The 12,822-nt window shown below is 44.5% G+C and overlaps 1 protein-coding gene across 2 annotated transcripts in view; it reads right to left on the bottom strand.

The window, feature by feature from the left end:
* TSPAN12 (tetraspanin 12) overlaps nucleotides 1–5,733 on the bottom strand; it is a 65,903-nt gene extending 60,170 nt beyond the window's left edge. The window contains exons 1-3 of one of the 2 annotated variants that reach the window (XM_082662027.1): nucleotides 5,663–5,733; nucleotides 5,254–5,422; nucleotides 4,151–4,286 (exon numbers count right to left, since the gene is read on the bottom strand). In XM_082662027.1, the coding sequence (XP_082518153.1) occupies nucleotides 4,151–4,216 (66 nt within the window). In that variant the 5' untranslated portion in view covers nucleotides 4,217–4,286; nucleotides 5,254–5,422; nucleotides 5,663–5,733. Of the gene's footprint in view, nucleotides 1–4,150; nucleotides 4,287–4,746; nucleotides 4,846–5,253; nucleotides 5,423–5,662 lie in introns of those variants that run through there. The other variant, XM_082662028.1, reaches the window with a different exon arrangement.
* Nucleotides 5,734–12,822: the final 7,089 nt, after the last annotated feature.

Raw genomic sequence — 12,822 nt, 5'->3', positions numbered from 1 at the left:
GACAAACCTCGAAGGTCCAGTATCTGTCTGCCAGCCCCAGTAGAGCTGAACTGGGATCATGCTTCTTTACAAGTGAAAGAGCCACTTCAACAGATGGCAAATCAAGGTGACCGGATCCACAGCAATGAAAGAATGCAGTGCATCTGTGATCTTGAATATTCTGTGGGTTGTTTCCTCTTAGACAGGTCTATACCTCCCACTTAAAAAAATTAAATATGCAAGATACACGTTTTTACTGAAAAAAAAAATTCACTGTTTGATATTCAACTCCCAGAACAGAAAAACAAAATTGTATAGGTCCTCAGTGTTTTTCCAAATAAGATTTATTTTTCTTTCCCTAAAATCTTTGTTGGGTAGAGAAGGGGAGAGGGTACCAGTATAGTAGAAATAGATAAGAAAAAGTCTATTTCAGATGCTAGGAGAAGAGTAAAAGGATACAGCTTTTGATCCTGCAGTTAATGAGTGCAGGTATCTCAATCCCACAAAACTAGAGGCCAGTACAGTCGCCCTCTCCACACTCAGGATGAGCTCAGGTTCACGCCACACTAGTTTGTTCTCCTTCTAATTACAATGAGAACTAAAAGCAAGGACTAAAGCCTTGCTCCTCCAGATGGGGCAGTCAGACCAGCAGCAACAGTGTCACAGAGGGGCTTTTGAGAAATGCAGACTCTCAGGCCCAGCCCCAGACATACTGAATCAGAATTTGCATTTTAACGAGATGCCCAGGTGATCTGTATGCACGTGGAGGTTTGAGAAGCACTGCTCTAGGGGACTTGGAATGAGCAGGTGGACAGCTAATCCCTTCCTACTGAAGATGTTTATTTCTCTGCTGCAAATAAATTCAGCACCGTTTCCAATAGTACAACTTCTGCCGCACTTAGAGAAAAAAAAAATTGGACTTTGAATCCCTATTCTGCTACTTACTGGCAAGTTAATGAGCTTCACTGAGTAACTTCTCTTTACCACCACCCGCCATTTTCCAGGCGGAAAACGAGAATTAGATGAGAATTAGATGAAAGAGTAGTGTAAGGATGCCCAGGAGTGTGTGAGGCACAAGTAAGGAAATATAGGATCTGCAAACATTGCTTTAACTTTGAAAGAATAACACCAATGTCCCCAAAGTTAGCATATACATTTCATATAATTCCAAAAAACTCCTGACAGGTATTTTAATTGTATAAAATCATCTCAAAGAAAAAGAAACCTTAATCAAGACAAGAAAGGCAGGTGCTTTAAAAGAACAGAAGAATAAAAAAAATTCTAGAGAAAAATTCTACCGAAAAAACATATAAAAATTTGTTTATATAAAGTGATGCTCAAGCTCACTGATAGTGGGGGAGGTAAAGAATAAAGTAACAGTGAAATAACACTTTAAGCCTCTTAGATTGGTAAAAATTTTAAAGTTTCATAAGATGGCAGCAACATTATATGTATATGATGTACATATAATGAGGTATATTGGTGCTTCTATTTCTAGGAGATAGATTCCCAGGACAGGATTACTGGGTCAAAGGAATGGAGGAGCGGTAGCAATAGTAGCAGTATTAATCACAACAATAACCATTACTACTACAAGGATTCCTTTGACTCATCCATCCATCTCCCGGTAATCTACTTATTACAGTAAACTATTCGTGAGCATCATTATTGTAGTAGTAGTAACGACTGCGGGTACTACAGCTACTACTGCTACCGCTACGACCTAGATAGCGCTTATTAAGTGCCACTGTTCAAGCACTTCACATATATTGAGTCTAATTCCCCAACAACTCTAAAAAACTCTAAAAAATAGGAACCATTCCTATTTTGCAGACTAGGAAACGGAGACACTTAAACGTGCCTGGCACACATAGTAAGAACTACATAAATGTTAGCTATTTTGTTGTCATCATTACATATCCTCTGACATAGCAATCCCGCTCCTGTAACTCTAACCAAATGAGAAAAACAACCTAACAAAAAATGTCATGAATATCTATATGAATGTACATGAATGGGTATACGTGGACAGGTATGAGTAAATACATCTTTGTATGAAATAAAGAAAAAATAGGGCTTCCCTGGTGGCGCAGTGGTTGAGAGTCCACCTGCCGATGCAGGGCACACGGGTTCGTGCCCCGGTCCGGGAAGATCCCACATGCCGCGGAGCGGCTGGCCCGTGAGCCATGGGCGCTGAGCCTGCGCGTCCGGAGCCTGTGCTCCGCAACGGGAGAGGCCACAACAGTGAGAGGCCCGCGTACAGCAAAAAAAAAAATAATAATAATAATAAAATAAAGAAAAATACAGAGGGATGCTGAGTAGGCAGTAAACTCGGATTATTTTGTTGGTGGGGAGATGATATTTGGAGAAGAGGAGGGCTGGAGAAAGGGGGAAGCAATTTTAATAAATCAGAACACACAGAAAGTGAGAATGTTGAAGTACAGGATAACAACAAAGAAATAACATTTTACATTCTTTGGGGACACAAAGAGCCCTGGAGGAGTTTAAGGAATAGGCATTTTTAAGCAAATGTCATTACTCAGAAGAGTAATATTTTTGTTAAGTGATTTGGGTTCCCCTCCACACACACACATAATACACGTTATTGAGAAAATTTCCAAAACATTGTTCTATGTTGCACAAAAAAAGTCCTAGTAATTCCAAGGTTCGAACACAGTAATCGTCCATGTAAAGGCACCGTCTAGGGGCAAGAAAGCTGAGTTCTGCTCCCGGCACTGTCACCATTGGGCCATCTGACCTTTGGCTTCCCGTCACTAACCTACACTTAGTTTTCTCATTCCCAAAGTAAGGAAGTTCGACCAGATCATCTTAAATCCCCTTTTAGTTATAAAAATGTGTTGATTCTGTAATTAAAAACAATAAAGTAGAAAAGTGAAAAACTAATAAACAGAAGTGACAATTATCACACATTTTAAAGGAACAAAGTTCAAAATCTTAATACCCTATAGCTAAGCAGGTAATTTAATGACCTTAATTAAATTAAGTTTGTACCTTAAATTAAATGTACATTTAATTTGTACATTTTTAGAATTAAAAACTGCAACAAGATCAGTTAGGTATTTTATATTTCCAAGTGGTGAATATAACTACTCAATGCTTTAAGTTTCATGTTGAGAAAAAAAGTTGCCAGTTTAGATATCTTTCAGATTACTTCCTGACGTAAGGCTTCATTTGTCACCTTAAAATGGAGCCATCCATAAGGAGTAGTTCAACCAAAATGTCATTCTCTAGAGACCACATGTCATAACCCTACAAAAAAAAAAGCTGGTAAATGCCAGCTAGTCAGCCAAATAAATAAATTACTCATTAAAAACTGTAACAGAACGTTTTGAATATAAATTATTAATAGAACACAAATTTCAGGGAAAAAAACTAACTGCTTAAGCAGGACAGCTTCCTGAAGCAACATTCAACGTTTAAATTTTTACAGTTTCCTCAAAAGTTTTGTAAATAACAATGTGATTATTAATAACACTTAATGAAAATTTATGCCTGGGTGCAATGCATAAAAAGTCACTAACTCACAGGGCATAAAGATTTCCATGAGCTTGTTAAATTTTATGTATTTTATTTCCTTAAATGGTTATGGGATTTTCCAAAAGCATACACAAAATTCCTTAAAGCTTTGCCAACTTAGAAATAGTTACACGGAAACCACCTTTTCAGACTATATGGAATCTCCCAGAAAAATCTACTTAGTCTTTTGATAGGATATCTGGGTATGAATTCCTACAAAAACATAGTAAGACTTCTGCCCCCACCAGATTTTATAGGATGACGTAAGGAAACAATTTATGGCTTGCACAGTTATCTGAAATTCCTGAAAACAAGCAGTTCCCTAAGTAGTGTGTCAAAATTTTCTTATCTACAAGCACAAGCACGTGCATTTATTTATATCCCCAGATTAACTTCAAGTCTAATTTTACTGCCACTAGTATCCAGCGGTGGATTTCTTTTTTCTAATTACAAATGGAACTTGAGCTAGATCAAAGGCATTTTAAGGTCAAAATTTACTTCTCTGAAAAATAGAGGGTGTGATCCCATGTAATTAATTAATGCTTAGCCATGCCCTTTGGCGCATTATGTGGTGGCTATAGGAAACCGAGTCCAGCCGTCCCCACCTGTTGGTGCAGTGGACTGCTTGACTTACCCAAAAGAGCAGATTGAGCGCGTAGAGCAGGCAGCGCAAACACTTCACAGAATCTTCTCTGGCCATTGTGAGCCCCGGGAGGGAGAAGCTCCATCCTTTCACCACATCCTACCCCCACGGGCAAAACAGCAGCGATCTGCAGAGGGCGGAGGATAACAGGGGACTTCTCACCACCGCGCTCCTCACCCCCAGCCCATCCCTCCTCTGCCAGCCGTCAGCTGGGTGCAGGTCTGGTCCGAAGCCTAGTTCATTCGAGACATCGCTTCATCGAAAATCATTTGTTAAAGTTATAATAGTAACCTAAACTCCCCAAAGTTCCAAACAGGCTTCAGATAACACCTGCTGGGAAGAGAAAAGATTGTCTCCCCGGATGAATGAAGGCGCGCAGTAAACTCGGGTTCTCAGGGGACACGCGGCGGTGTCCTCTGAATTCTGATGAGACGCTCTTTAAAACCTCCCTCAGTCCACGCCCCTCCTCGGGAAGAGCTCTGCTCCGAACTGTCCCGAAGGTTGGAAACCACACTCCCGTCCCCCCACCCCCCCGGAGATGTCACAGACGCCGCGGGCGACACCGAAGGTGAGAGTGTTCCTCTCACTTGGACAGTTCCTGGGCCCCCCGCCTCCGCACCCCCTTCGCCATCCCGCAGCTCGGGTGTGAACGCGGGGCACTGGAGGGGGCGCAGCGCTGAGCTGGGATTCCGCCCGGCGACTAGGGTTTCTCCGGGAGAACACAAGAAATGATGTTTGGGCCCCGGAATGATGGATTAGCCGGGGGCGGCGGGCGGGGAGCGGGGAGGGGCGCACGGGAATTAGGGCCGGTGCAGCTGTGCAGACGCCGGGTTAGTCATTCACGTCCCCCTCCCCCGGCCCGGCCCCGGCCGCGACCCGGCTCTCCCAGCCGCCCGAGGAGCACAAAGCCGAGCGCGGTCAGCCGCCCCGCCACCCGGGCGCGCGCCCCCGGCAGGGCGCGCGGGGAAGCGCCGGCGGCGGGGAGCCCCGAAGCCAGCACTCTAAGTAGTTTAGCACACAGCGCCGGGGGCAGCCGCCGCCGGCGGGCTGGCGGGACAGCGGGCAGGAAGGACGAGAGACGCGCGGCCACTCACCGTCGGCGCTGGGCTCCGCGCCCCGATCCCGCCGGGGGACAGTCGGGGACGCACTGCGGGGGCTCATCGGGGCAGCGACGCTCCTCCTGGAAAGCCGCAGGGCTGCATTGACTCAAACTGGAGAAGCTTCCTTCTCTTCCTCTCCCCCCGCCGCCGCCGTCGCCGCCTCCTGGGAAAAGGGGGAAAAAAAAAGTCCTGGGCAGCAGTTGCTGGAAAGTCTCTGCTAAGCCACCTCCCAGCGCCGCTGTCCCTCCCAAGTCCTCGCCAAGTCCGGACGAGGCAGCGGCGGCAGCCAGGGCCAGCTGCACGAACTCTCAGCGCATGCTCGGGCCGCCGGCTGCCCGGGTTGGATCCTAATGGGTGTTTCTGGTCCCCTCACGCGGCGTGAGCCCCCGAAGGGACGCCTCACCTCTACAAGGGCCAGAGGGAGAAAAAACCTAGGGACTTTGGAGAAGTCCGCGCAGCAAGCCCCTTAAAAATGGTGGTGTCGGAGGAGGGGAGGCTGGGTTATAACCATAGGGAACAGGCTTTTATTATATGAAAATATTTGTGTTTGAGAAGGAGGGTGAAGGAGTGGCCCAACCCGATTCCTGCAATGAGAAACTAGTTTTCACAACCTTTCTAGAACCACCTCCTGCGATTTGTCACTAACATGGTGCCCTGTGCTCCTTCTTATTGCTTTGTTGCCCTCCCTGATTTAAAAAAAAAACAGTTCTTTCCCACTTCCATGGTGCACTAATAGCATTTACTTACACCCCAGGGTAGACATGTGGAGATCTGACGGCCAGAATAGGAAGAACATGTTTAACTCTTTCACAAGTAACGCAAAGTTTCAAAAATTTTCTCGCAATAGGATTGTTTGAGCTTTAACAGGGTAATTTATCTTGAATTGTGTATATGGTAATGGGTTTTGAATTTTTTTAACAAAAAATTCAGGAAGTATTCATAGTAGGAGACTATACTTCTAAAAGTACCTTCCCTTTTGAAAGTAAGAAATTTCAGACATAAAATATGGTGGAATTTTGATGTTTTATGCCTTGTGATAGTCCACATCTATGACTACTTCTGTGTGCATTGTGTGGCAAATAAAACTTCACTGACAAATGTGAATTACTTGAAATATAAACATCTTTGAGAAAACCTAATAATAGGAGTCCTCCTTCAATTTCTTTGGGGGGTGGGGAATAAAATGGAGTCCTGTGTCCATCACTGCCTATCTAGAGTCAGTTGCTACAAGACCAGGGTGACGAAGAAACACACACTCTCATGTGGAGAGAAGTAAAATTAAGACCTAAAGAGAACTTGAGTGTCCTGGGTTATGGGAGGAAAAGTCTTGGCAAGCGAGTCACTAAGCTGTGTGTAAGGCAGCAAGCTCTAAAGAGCACGAAAGCCATCGACTCCAAATACCAAGACAAATGTCCAGTCATCCACCAAATGACACTACCTCTGGCAACAGAGTATCTTCTGGAGTCACAGAGAAGAGCAAAGAAACCCACTTTAATCCTCAGTTACTGCTCAAATGAGGGTGTACGCCAGTTACAAGCAGAGGGCTGCTGAAACCACCCACCATCTGAATGCTGTTGGTGCCACACATTCCTCTAAGTGACAGAAAAATCCCCACACTGAGGGCAGTCTATGACTGCCATTAAAACTGACAGAAAGAGTGCAAATCATTCCCAGGTCTCCGAACAGAGATCCTCTTCTATTTCTAGAAAGCAGTGAAGTACCTTTTAAGTCATAAACCTTGAAAGGCCCTAGAATAATAAAATTTTAGAGGAAGATGCTTTAGAAGTACATCTCCCACCACCCCCACCCGCTTTTAGTAAATGAGGAATATAGAGCCACGAGAAGTTTTCAAAGTTGCTCATTTACACCTCTCGTTAAATCAGATCCCAAGCGAAAATCCAGAATCATACTCTCTAACTAGTTCAGTGATTCTCAAAATTGCTGTATATTAGAACCACTTAGGGAGTTTTGGACAAATCCTAATGCTCAGGCTATAGCCCACACTAATTAAATTGGAATCTCTGCAGATGTGGCCTGGGCATCCAGATTTTTCAAAGTTTGCAGGGTAATTCTAATCTGCAGCAAAGTTTGAAAACCACTGCAACTAACACTTTACAGATGCCTTAAAACTAGCAAAGGAGTTTCTTCAGGTTTAGTTGGATCAAATCCCTCACCTGTGAATTGATACCTGGGATTATTCCTATGTTAGAAGTTAAGAAGAAAACAGAGCTGCAGTTACTGTTCTCATATTCCTGAAGAATGGTATATCAAAGTCTGTGATCAGCATCTCAGCAGGGGAGACCTCACCACATTTGAGGCATTGCAGAACTGGGTAGTTTTAATAGCTTAAACCTGACCATACCTCCCTATAACTGGTACCACTCAGCTCTAGTTCTTCTGCCTTTTGGAATCCACAGCAGGAGCAATCCTTCTCCCATATGACAGTCCTTCAACTCCCTGAGGGCAGCTTCTAGTCCCCTCCTCTCTAAGTCTTCTCTTCTCTAGGATCATAGAAGCGCAGTAAGACTTGACATCACAGCTGTCATTCTGTCGGCTCTCCATTTTTCTCTGTGAGAATAACGTTTTTGTGCACAAAGGTAGGATAGAAAAATCCCAAAATGGGCATTACAGTTTGAATGTAGAATAACACATTAGGAAGGCGGAATGGTCTGTTCATTGCCCGTGAAGTAGGAACCCAGTTCTCTGGCCATGTATACGTCACTCGTGTACCTTTGAGTGTGTGGCCACATGCTGAAGGTACTAAGAATAAGATGGGTCCCTGTCCTTCAAGAAAAGGCAAAACTCTTCTTTTCAGTTTAGAAAACAATAGCAGCTACTATCTACGAGCAGTCTCATGTGTGTCATTCCTACAGTCAGGAGCAAAACTCAGCTAGCTAAGCAGTAATGTAATACAAGTTCTTCACTCCACAAGGCAGCTCATTTGTCTACATCTTATTGCACTCATTCTGCTCAAGTTGTGCAGAGGGAAGGAACTGCATAGGTATTTGGTAGGATGACTGAATTTCTGTTGCTTCTTGGTATAATACCCTTACAGTACACCTGCAACGGTCCTTCACAATCAATACAGGAAAGATGTTTTGAGAAGTATTATGTTTTGAGAAGTCTTATGTGTCTGACATCATAGATGCTTCTCATAAAATGTCTTATTAATTCCTCATAACGACACAGTTGGATACTGAGACTCGGAGAGTTGATTTCTCCAGGGCCATACTGGTAGTGAAAAGAAAGTGAGATTCTAAGATCGGTCTGACTCTTTCCACTGTTAATCTGCATTACAATAATATTTCAAATCTTGGTGGGAATTCACTGACAAGTTTCAAGAATAAAAATATTCTCGGCAATTATTATTACTTCTTGCGCATATGAGGCTGAATTTCAAATATGTATACTCTAACAATGACTGGCGAATCTACTCTCACCTTTTACTTCTGAAAGAGTATACCCAGTCAGACCTGAGAAAAGCCTTTCGGCACTGAATTACGTAGACTTCACTCACTACAAGCTTAAGGTTGGCAAATATAAAATGCAGGATGCCCATTTAGGTTTGCATTTCAGATCAACAACAAATAACTTTTCAGCATAAGGATGTCCCAAATATTACATGGGACAAGTATAACATTGGACAAACACATACTAAAAAATTATTCATTGTTTATCTGAAATTCAAATTTAATGTGCATCCTACATTTTTATTTGCTAATTCTGACAATCCTATGCAAACTAGAAAATTCAACTCAAAGTACTACAATAATGATATAAGTAAATATATAATTTCACATAACAGTGTGTGTTCAAAAATAGCAATCTATCCAGTCAGCAATGACATCAGTTCTTTTTCCAGCTTGCTTTTTTGATATATACAGTGTGTCAACTAACGTCCTTGGGCTACATCTTCTCATACTCACAAGATAACTGTGCAAATCCAGGCACTACGTGCAGTTATCACTTCTTCTAGAGAAGGAAGAAACTCTTCCCACCTATGGCTCTCCCTTATGATCAAGGAAACCTCTCCCAGAAGTTTTGCAGCAGGTTATCTGTTATGATTCATTAGCTAGAACCCTGTCACATACTGATGTATGCATGGATTATTGGTAAGGCTATGGGTCAGCCATGACTGGTTTAAAGCAATCAAGATGCCTTCCTTGTGCCTGGAGTGACTCTTCTCTGAAGCGCACGGCCAAACAGAGGAGGGTAGATAATAGAAAATAATCAGATTTTTATTTGAACTGCAGGGTAGAGAAAAAACTGGGTGCTGCCCCCTTCTCTCGCATTCACTGCTGAAACAACCCAGCTCTCACCCAACAATTTCTGTGGCACTACTCAGCAAAGGCCCTTAGTTCCTGAGAGAACCACTGAAGCAGGAACCTCCTGGCAACAGCGAAGAACCCTAAGAAAACCCAGATCACATCATTTCCATCCCACGCCATCAGCTTACATCCTGTACCCACATTTGCCTTTGTACACCATATGATTGAATAGAGAGCTGTCCAGGAGCGAGCATGAGCATCTGAATGAGAAAGCAGGTTCTGGCAGCGGTGCCCCACTCTGCCCAGCCCGTCCCACGGGTTCTGCGGGCCGGTGTGGAGAAGTGCCCTTCTGGGGGCTCTTCTGCCCCTCGCCAGAGTTTTGAAGTTGGAGTCACAGGGGCCAATAACTCATCACGCCGGCACTTTGGAGGCTGCTGCTCTGCCGGCGACTCCGTGGAGTCCTTCATCTCCCGAACACTCAAAGCTGAGCAGGGAAGGAAACACGGCTGGGAAGAGTGTAGCCCTGGGACTGGGACAGTGGATTTGGGTCAGAAGACATGAATTTGCAAACTACTATTTTCTAGTAGCCTCTTTGAACTCACGCTTAATGATGTATGACTTATAGGGCTATTGTAAGGATCATTTTTTTAAAAAATACAAGATGTAAATGGAGACAGACCTTCAAGATGGTGGAAGAGTAAGACGTGGAGATCGCGTTCCTCCCCACAAATACATCAGAAATACATCTGCATGTGGAACAGCTCCTAGAGAACACCTACTGAACGCTGGCAGAAGACCTCAGACCTCCCAAAAGGCAAGAAACTCCCCACGTACCTGGGTAGGGCCAAAGAAAAAAGAAAAATCAGAGACATAAGAATAGGGACGGGACCTGCACCAGTGGGAGGGAGCTGTGAAGGAGGAAAGGTTTCCACACACTAGGAAGCCCCTTCACAGGCGGAGACTGCGGGTGGTGGAGGGGGTAAGCTTCGGGGCCAGGGAGGAGAGCGCAGCAACAGGGGTGCGGAGGGCAAAGCGGAGAGATTCCCGCACAGAGGATCAGTGCCGACCAGCACTCACCAGCCCGAGAGGCTTGTCTGCTCACTCGCTGGGGCGGGTGGGGGCTGGGAGCTGAGGCTCGGGCTTTGGAGGTCGGATCCCAAGGAGAGGACTGGGGGTGGCTGCATGAACACAGCCTGCAGGGGGCTAGTGCGCCACGGCTAGCTGGGAGGGAGTCCGGGAAAAAGTCTGGAGCTGCCTAAGAGGCAACAGACCATTGTTTCAGGGTTTGCAAGGAGAGGGGTTTCAGAGCTCCGAACAAACGAGCTCCAGAGACGGGCGCGAGCCGCGCCTACCAATGCGGACGCCAGAGACAGGCATGAGACGCTAAGGCTGCTGCTGCCGCCACCAAGAAGCCTGTGTGCGAGCACAGGTCACTATCCACACCCCACTTCCGGGGAGCCCGGGCAGCCCGCCACTGCCAGGGTCCCAGGATCCAGGGACAACTTCCCCGGGAGAACTCACGGCGTGCCTCACGCTGGTGCAACGTCACACCGGCCTCTGCCACCACAGGCTCACCCCGCAACCATACCCCTCCCTCCCCCCGGCCTGAGTGAGCCAGAGCCCCCGAATCAGCTGCTCCTTTAACCCCATCCTGTCTGAGCGAAGAACAGATGCCCTCAGGCGACCTACATGCAGAGGCAGGTCCAAATCCAAAGCTGAACCCCAGGAGCTGTGCGAAAAAGAAGAGAAAGGGAAATGTCTCCCAGCAGCCTCAGGAGAAGTGGATTAAATCTCCACAATCAACTTGATGTAACCTGCATCTGTGGAATACATGAATAGACAACGAATCATCCCAAATTGAGGAGATGGACTTTGGGAGCAATGATATACATTTTTTTTTTCCTTTTTCTCTTTTTGTGAGTGTGTATGTGTATGCTACTTTGTGTGATTTTGTCTGTATAGCTTTGCTTTTACCATTTGTCCTAGGGTTCTGTCTGTCCGTTTTCTTGTTGTTTTGTTTTGGTTTGTTTTTGGTTTTGTTTTTTTTTTAATATAGTTTTTAGTGCTTGTTATCATTGGTGGATTTGTTTTGGGTTTCTTTGCTCTCTTCTTTCTTCTTATGTTTTCTTTTTTAAATTACTTTTTTTATTTTTTAAAATTATTTTTTAATTTTTATTTTAATAACTTTATTTTATTTTATTTATTTATTTAGTTTTTCTCCCTTTTCTTCTGAGCTGTGTGGCTGACAGGGTCTTGGTGCTCTGGCCAGGTGTCAGGCTTCTGCCTCTGAGGTAGGAAAGCCGAGTTCAGGACATGGTTCCGCCAGAGACCTCCCAGCTCCACATAATATCCAACAGTGAAAACTCTCCCAGAGATCTCCATCTCAACACTAAGACCCAGCTCCACTCAACGACCAGCAAGCTACAGTGCTGGACACCCCATGCCAAACAACTAGCAAGACAGAATGCAAAACCACCTATTAGCCAAGATGCTGCCTAAAATCATAAAAAAGGTCACAGACACCCCCAACACACCACCGGATGCAGTCCTGCACACCAGAAAGACAAGATCCAGCCTCATCCACCAGAACACAGGCAATAGTCCCCTCCACCAGAAGCCTACACAACCCACTGAACCAACCTTAGCCACTGGGGACAGACACCAAAAACAATGGGAACTATGAACCTGCAGCCTGCAAAAAGTAAGTTAAGCAAAATGAGAAGACAGAAAAACACACAGCAGATGAAGGAGCAAGGTAAAAACCCACCAGACCAAACAAATGAAGAGAAAATAGTCAGTCTACCTAAAAAAAAATTCATAGTAATGATACTAAAGATGATCTGAAATCGTGGAAATAGAATGGAAAAAATACAAGAAACGTTTAACAAGGACCTAGAGAACTAAAGAGCAAACAAAAAATGATGAACAACACAATAAATGAAATTAGAAATTCTCTAGAAGGCATCAATAGCAGAATAACTGAGGCAGAAGGACGGATAAGGGACCTGGAAGATAAAATAGTGGAAATAACTACTGCAGAGCAGAATAAAGAAAAAAGAATGAAAAGAATTGAGGATAGTCTCAGAGACCTCTGGGAAAACATTAAACACACCAACATTCGAATTATAGGGGTCCCAGAAGAAGAAGAGAAAAAGAAAGGGAAGGAGAAAATATTTGAAGAGATTATAGATGAAAATTTCCCTAATATGGGAAAGGAAATAGTTAAGTCCAGGAAGCACAGAGAGTCCCATACAGGATAAATCCAAGGAGAAACACAGCAAGACACATATTAATC

The sequence above is a fragment of the Grampus griseus genome (assembly GCF_964374135.1).
Source record: "Grampus griseus genome assembly, chromosome: 9".
NCBI lineage: Eukaryota > Metazoa > Chordata > Mammalia > Artiodactyla > Delphinidae > Grampus > Grampus griseus.
This window is presented reverse-complemented; position numbering and strand designations above follow the sequence as displayed.